The 8,201-nt window shown below is 41.1% G+C and overlaps 1 protein-coding gene across 1 annotated transcript in view; it reads left to right on the forward strand.

Moving 5' to 3' along the window:
* Window positions 1–7,898, forward strand: part of LOC139295463 (protocadherin Fat 3) — a 57,324-nt gene extending 49,426 nt beyond the window's left edge. The window contains exons 48-52 of the mRNA XM_070917657.1: window positions 2,141–2,239; window positions 2,994–3,053; window positions 3,332–3,370; window positions 5,816–5,881; window positions 7,138–7,898. Of these exons, the coding sequence (XP_070773758.1) occupies window positions 2,141–2,239; window positions 2,994–3,053; window positions 3,332–3,370; window positions 5,816–5,881; window positions 7,138–7,898 (1,025 nt within the window). The remainder of the gene's footprint in view (window positions 1–2,140; window positions 2,240–2,993; window positions 3,054–3,331; window positions 3,371–5,815; window positions 5,882–7,137) is intronic.
* Window positions 7,899–8,201: the final 303 nt, after the last annotated feature.

Genomic DNA, 8,201 nt, shown 5'->3' on the forward strand with positions numbered 1-8,201 from the left:
TTTAGTCAAATGTTTTCTTCTAGTATGTTGACAAGTGTCCCCCTCACCTGCATGCTGAATTAGACCAGTGGCTGTTGGGCTGCCTTTCTTATTTAGTTTGATTGATGGTGCTGCCTTACTGCTCACATTCCCACAGGAGCATTTCTCTTGTTCCGTACGCACTGGACCACGACCACCTAGCTTGGGCTCAGAAAGCTAAAGCTGATGTCCAGACATCCCGTCCCCTCGTGGACAGAGTGCGGTTTTGGTTATAAGATGGGCCAAGCCGTGACTGCTTGCTTGTAGATACTTCAGTGTAAATCCCAATGTTGAAACAGACAAGGAAATGTTAGAAGATGTGACGGACAAGGGTGGCAAAGACATGCTGTGTCCAGTTATGAGAAGCAAGCCACCAATCACAAAACCTGTTAAAACAATCCATGCTACCAAGGTACACTAACAAATTGTTTTTTGCTTTGCCAAACAGAAAACAGTATATATTGCTGGAAACCACAGCAGTGTCAAGATCATACATTTTCACTTGTTACATATCTGCACAGGATTTATGAAAACGGTACTGGACTGGATGTGGTTTTAATTTTTTAGATGTGCTAATGCTGAGTCTCGGTACTGATGCCATGAATATTTACTGTTGTCTTTCATCAAGACTAAGAATCCTGAGCATTCAATGGCAACTCTCCAGCTATTTCACACATTAAGGTCAGCACTTGAAGTGTATTGAGATTCAGTATAAGAGGCACTGAAAAGTCAGTAAACTGTTTTCTCTGTCTGCTCTTTCTTATTCGTTCCACCTACCAACATAAAGCCTCTTTAGTTTTGTCAAAAGTTACTTTTAATCACATCAGCCAAGCTGCCAGTTCTTATTTCCAAACAGTTTTATATTCCAAATAGAATTGTTTTCAGAGCCCATACCGATGCTTTCCGCTCTGTTGGTCTCCTGTATCTCTTTCCCAATTTGAAAACTACTGTGAAACCAGGTATTTTATTGCTGCTAGATTAGAGCACCTGGAAGAGCAGACGCACCTCTCTCTTGGCTTAACAGACAGTCTTATAGACAGTCCTCATAGCAACATGCTTTTATCTGAAGTCATTGTGACACATAAGTGCCCACCCTGCCCCTCCGGCAGTTGTTTGACAAACAGTCACTCAGAGGCGCTTCTGACCTCCCAAATAACATGTCAGCAAAGGAAAACATTGTCAGGAATCACCCATACTTGTAAGCATCCGTTATAGTTGAAATGTTGCCTATAAAGACATGTAGGTTAAGGCTGGCAGCTTTGATTACTACAGTGTGTGTGAGTGATTGGTCGTACTTTGGGCTGCATTTTTCCATGTACTTTGAAGAATTTGTGTTTCACATCTTGCTGCACGGCACTACACTAGAACAAGTAACTCTGTCGTCCTCACCCGCCATGACACCTCCAGCTGGTGCAGACGGCATTAAAGTGGCTCTGCTGGGAATTGTTGAAAATGCTGCACTCCAAAGCAGTTGGGCAGCTTTTGTGAACAGATCAAAATTATTTTTGGAGATACCGCAACTTGTCGTTATGTGTGGATAGCTTATGTGTGTGAGTGGTTGGTATGGTATGGATAGATGGATATTAAAGAAAAGTCTATCTTAATACAACACTCACATGCCCATATGCACATTGGAAGAGTGTTTGGTCACTGTAATCATTTCTCCTGTTCAACCTGGCTGTAAAGACATCCCTTCAGTGTAAGAGATAGGAAAATCCATAGTTTTGTGAAGAAATGCGTTCAGCCAAAGCTAATATAATTCTTCTGTAGTCCTAGCTAGCCAAATCAAGAGCCTACCCACTTGACTTGGCTAACTCAGACTGCAGAAACCTCATATTAGCTTTGAGTCGTGCCAGTAAGGCATGTCTTCATGGCCAGGATGGACAGATGGAATGATTACAGCACTCAGTAACTCTTAAAGTGGGCATATGAATATGGGCATTTGAATGTTGCATTATGAAACATCTTTAATATTTTGAATTTATATCAGCTTAACAATCTTTAATTTATATCTGATTTTGGGTGGAACATGTTGGTATGGCTTGTTGGTTATTAAGAAAATGCTTCTAAAAGGGATTTGGAAATGAATATGTACTTGTGTTTGTGTGTGTTTGTACATTAGATGTGTCCGAGCTGGCGGACGAGGTGGCGTGTCTCTCAGACTCCACCTCTGAGGAGCACTCCCTCAGTTCCTACACTTCTGAGTCCTTCGATGACAACGGTGAGACTCTAAAACGCTAAAATGACCCGTTTTTCTTGTGAAATAGTTTTTTAAGTAGACATTGCTTCATATTTAGGCAGCACCACTGCTGTAGATAAACTAAATGTAGGAGCAGTCCACTTTGCACTTTTACTCTAATGCATTAACATACTGAAAAGCAAGCAGACAATAGACCAATGGAAATGTTTCATGAAAGGTACCTTAATGCAACCAAATCCATACATATAAATGCATCAAAGGCCAATGCACAGAAAGCCCTTTTCTTGAAATTCTGTTGCGTGTCTTTTTCCCAGATACCTCAATACTATTAACTCTTTCCTTGAATTCTATAGCGTGTCTTTTTCCCAGATAACTCAATACCATTGATCTTCCGTGAGCTAAGTATAATGATCATGTGTGTGGGTTTGTTTTTCTGATAAAGAGCCCATGTAGGTGCTTTGTTTCTCCTCCAATTACTATAGCTGCAAAGAAAAGGAGTCCTCATGTCTCTCCCACTCCCTTATAGGACACACACACACACACACACACACACACACACACACACACACACACACACACACACACAGACCACAAGCATACAAACGTGTTGGCAGGACTAACATGTCTCGTCTGTTCTTAACACGTGTGCACACACATGCTCACACGTTCTCTCATCTCATCGCAGTCACACCCAGCACATGAAACCTTACCCTATTCATAAATGCACTGACATTGTTTCTCTTCTTCTTCTTCCTTCTTTCTGTATTCTGCCCAGCCTCGATAGTGACAGTCATACGTCTCGTCAATGATGCTGTTGATGATATTGAAAGTGAAGGTATGAAACAATATCTTCTGTTAACTCCTCTGTCTCTTTTGTCTTCTGATGTCAGAGTGTTTGTTCAGTGGTGTAGCACTAAGATATAATGTACTGAATGCAGCCGAGCCTCTGCTGTTCACTCTTCTTTCTATTCAGAATAAAACATCCTGCTTAGATTTCCAATATTTTTGTCAGTTTCTAACACTGGATCTCTCCGTGTTTCAATTTTTCCCCTTTGGTTTCTATGTTGTTTGTCTCAGTCTTTTCTGACTCTTGCTTTCTCTCTCCCTTTGTAGTGTCGAACATGGACAAAGAACAGCGGCAGAACAGCCCTGGTGAGTGAGTTGCAAAGCAACTGAAAAACATCTTATTAACTTGCCTCCCTTTGGCTTTATTTCTCAGGCTGTGATTGCAAAACCCAACCTTTTGTGGTCTTTACAGTATTCTCTCTTAATACTTTCATCATACACTGTTCAGCACAGATTACCATTTATGTTTACGCCATTTTTTTCCTACCCAAACTTTGATTGTACATGTAGGCTCCCAGTTTCTAGTTATGTTTCCTTATTTCCAACTACAGTTGGTTTCTGATTGCTGGTTACATTTCGAATCTAGCAAAAAGTAAAGAACACAATATTCAGCCTTCTCATCACTTTTCCTCAGTTAAAATAAAAAAACAGATTATATCAGCTATAGCTAATTAACATTAATTCTATAGCATCAGGCTGGCCAGTAAAAGGTCCCACTCAGTACATACAGTATCTTGGTTAAATTTTTTTAAATTAAATAACTTAATATTAATGGCTCCTTTATATTATTGCGAAAGACCTGAGAGACAAGTGAGAAAAAAAAATAGATCACTTAGAAAATGGATCACCAGAATTTTTTATTTCCATATTCATTTAAATTGTTTTCTCTCCTGTGTTTACTTTCATGTCTTTCTTTTGGCTAGAAATGTTGTGTAGAATCCATTGAAATGCTAACACACATTTTAAGTTTTAGTCCTATTTAGAACATGGGGTAGTGGTGCACCTCAGCGTCTTGTGGACGAAATGAGTATTACAACATCAAACACTTAGAAAGATGATCCTGAGTAAAAGAAACATTGTGTGCCAAAACCTTTTTTTTCACCTGCAGGGAAATAATCCTGGAAAACCTTTTTTTCACTTGGCAAAACTGATTGTCTCACCTGTTCTTGAGTCATAAACACAGGATATAAGACAATTTAGATCAGACTTAGAAAATAGATCACAGGAATTCTATTTTCTCACTTGCCTCTCAGGGCTTTCGTATGTTATGTTTTTATTCTAGAAAACAAATATTGGCAGATATCACACAAAATAAATCCAGTATGTGTCAGGCTCTTCCTGCAGATTGTGGCAACTGGTTGTGAGTGATCAATTCTGTTAATTAGGCTTCCACTCAAAACAGCAGTGTTTCTGCTTTCTTAGTCAACAAAAGCTGATAAAGATCTCAATTGAATGTCAGACTTTTAGTTATTTATGTCTTTAATTACTACAATCTGTTGAAAGCTAAACCAAAATGGGTTTGATCAGGGATTTGAAAGGCTTTGGATTGAATTGAAGTGGATTTGATACTGGTTTCAGATTCTATAAACCTTTACCAAACCCAAACCCAATATTAAACTCAGATTTCTATGATTGATGATGTACAAAAACATTAGGTCCAAAAATATTCTATGCATGAAACAATTATCTCACCACATAATTATTTCAGGCAAGTATCCAACATACACAAGTGCCTAGTGTGTATAAATAGTTGATTAAGATCATTTTAATGAAGCTGACATTTAATAGCTCGGTCAAGTTGTGTGTAGCGGTCCTCACTCCAAGCAAAGCAAAGCTTTCACCCCGGCCTCGTAGAGAGTCTCAGTGGATTTTAGGGGCACTTTGAGCCAAGCCTCACATCCACATCCACATAGAATGGCAAAGGAGAAGGCAGCTTCAAACACTTTTTTTTCCCCCCACACTAAAAGGGGCATCATCTACAGGCTGAACACTGACTTTACACTCTTACCAAACGCATGGTTCGGCTTAAACAGAGATCAGGGCAGTCGTAATCCTGTTGCACCTATCCTATAAGATCCCTCTGTTCTTGTCAGCTGCTTCCAGCCTTAAAAACCAATATTAATTGGCTCATAGTTACCAAGTCTGTTTGTTCTCTCAGTTGCATGTAATTCACTGGGTCCACAAAGCATTTCATTACTTACCCACCAGCAAGACTGCGCTTCTGCTTCTCTCACTGCCAGCCTACTGAAGCATAAGAGGCTTTATTTCTCCAAATAACCGATTGGATTCAAGTTAACACATGTACAAACATACTGTATATTTCTAGTCAAGAAAAGTGACAGGACAATACATACGTACCAAACACAGGGCACTACAGAAACAACTGCATAAAAAAGTCAAAAATACCAATATAGAGAAAGAAAAGGCTGTTATTCTGAAAATGGGGTCTGAAAATATTTGGTCTACATTTGACATTAATACAAGCACATGTTTTGTGTGTGCATTTACAGTGTGCATGTGTTTATCATGTGTTATGAATTTTGTCCGTGCGTGTGTGTATTTGTTTGTTTACATGTATCGGTGCTAAATGGCTCTCTGCCAGTCTCCCTCTCCCTTTACCGAGTGTGTTTTCTTCCTTGTCATAATTCACCATGTCTCTCTGCATTCACTTGTTTGTACGAGAGGAGCATTTCATCATCAAAGGCTTCCTGTCCCATGAGATATTTGTTTTGTTTTCCACCTCACTGATAGCAAGTCGCCACCTGCAGAGCAAAGATGAGATTTGTGTAGAGTTCATCAAAGAGTACATTGTGGATTGTAAGAACATTCATTCTTTTCTCCCCCCCCCCTTAAGCACTCAATTGAAAATATTTCAACCAAAAGTAGAGATATTTCAGGAGCATGGCATGCAGTCAGAACTCCCACATTTTTTTGCATTATATACCAGGAGTAGGCATTGCTAATGAAAGGTACTCTCCATCCCACACAGAGGGTGACCTCTCTGGCTTCTCTCACTTCATCAATATGATATTTTTGCACTCACAGCTCATTAACCTAACCATGAATTATGCAACCTGCATGCTGTAGTTTGTAGGAAGTAGTGGATTAGCGGGGAGTTCTGCATCAGTCCATTTAACAGCATGAAAAGAAAAAAATAATAATTTTGTTGACTGGTTTCATTTGCACATTAATAAGTTCTAAATGAGAATTGGAGCAATTACACAACATAAACACACAGAGCACATAGTAAACCCCACAGTGACACAGTAAGAAACAAAGCCATTTCACGAGCCTCCCACTGCATCACAGACACAAACAAACAGCACACACTCACACATGTACAGACACAATCGCACACACACAACTAACAAGCAACACAGTTCTGTGAGAGTAAAAAGAGATCAAGGGAGTAGATAATAAGCAGAGGAAAAACTAAAGAGGAGAAAAAATAGAAACAAGCACAACAAGCCAAAGTATATACACAGGATATTCATTAATGTAAAAAAAAGTTGGCTGACATTTTTTTACTTTTAAGTAAAGGAGGTTTGTTTATTGGAGGCAGCAAATCCCAGAACCTGGCATCTTGTGTTAGTGATTTTACACCTCGAGTTAGCTGCTGTGGCTTTAGGAGGGCAGAGATGGAATCAGCAGTGATTTGAGTAATTGTGAACATCTTCAGATCAGTCCCCCCAGTAACTGATTCACAAAAGCATATTCGCTGGTGTCACCTCGCTTACCTCCGGTAGATAAGATTGCCGCGATACTGTCGTTTTAGAAGTGGAGTGATTTATTGATGTGGCACCTTTCGCAGGCTGATCCTATTAAATAGATAATCTCATTCCTTGCTCACACTGTGCAATGCGGAAAGGTTTGCAATATAACACACAGATTCAAGTGAGAACTGCTGAGATATATAATTTATTGTCCTCCGTTAGAGGAAATTAGTTTCCACAGCCTGTACACACAATTAAGGAATTATAACAACAACAAAGCCACAAACATACTATGTACTATTGGTCACTTAAACTATTTTAAACTGTTTATTTTTCCTGTTTTTGTTCTTTCCTTTTCAGCATACCGCTGGGAGTCTTCCAGTCAGACTTCGAGCTGGTTGTCACCGTCACGTCTGCGTCCACCAGAGGTGGGATCCCATTATGACCTCAGTGACACCCAGCAGAACATCCGACGAGGAGGCAGCACCCGGTCTCTCCAGCTGGACTACAGAGTGATGGGCTACGGTGGTGACAGGGGCCGAGAGCGGGTGCGGGAGACCGAGAGGAGGGCCTTCCAGTGGGAGAGGAATCAGTCGGGTGAGTGGGAGAGGAAACGCATCCTGGACAGAGAAGAAAAGAGAATTCACGACGGGGAAGGAAGCTGCACGGGCAACAGCAGCAGAGACATGGGGGCACGCCAGGACCACAGAGACCGTCAGCAGTTGCACGGCCATGACAGCTGTGAAGACAGCTCCTCGCCTGTTTACGAGGAATACCGAGAGTCCAGCCATCACCCAGAGCAAAATGAAGACAGAGAGAGCCTTTATGACACTCTACCCCCAACCCGACCAGCCTACGAAGGATACCCGTCAAGCCCCCCAGGCATCAACCTGCACCCGGCTCAACTCATGCCCCCGCTCAGGGCGTGGGACTTACAGACAGGGGAGTGGAGGGGATCGCAGGAGGATCGCGGAGCGCTCGGCTCCAGCAGTCTGGCAGGTTCTGGGGACGAGCTGGAGAGACTACTGAACCTGGTGTCGCTCAGAGCCAGGAGAGCCACGCGAACAAATAGAGCCTCTACCAGATCTGAACCCTCGACAGACTGGGACGAATTTAAATGAGCACACAGGACCTGTTTAAAACAAATAGATTTAATATTCCTTTATAAATTAAAGAGAGGCAGTGACCGTCTCTGATTATACTTGACATTTATAATACTACACCGTTGGTCCACCACCTAAAAATAATTAAAGGAGAATATTACCATATATACTTTCATTATCCCGCATTATTATCCCACTGTAAGCAACACTAATCCACCACCAATCCCCTGGCTCATTTATAAGCTGGAGGAATAAGAGGAAATGTATGTGTTCTCTAGACACTGTCACCTGTGCTGCATGAGAGTTTGTCGAGATTGGCTG

Source organism: Enoplosus armatus, chromosome 13 (genome assembly GCF_043641665.1).
Source record: "Enoplosus armatus isolate fEnoArm2 chromosome 13, fEnoArm2.hap1, whole genome shotgun sequence".
Taxonomy (NCBI): domain Eukaryota; kingdom Metazoa; phylum Chordata; class Actinopteri; order Centrarchiformes; family Enoplosidae; genus Enoplosus; species Enoplosus armatus.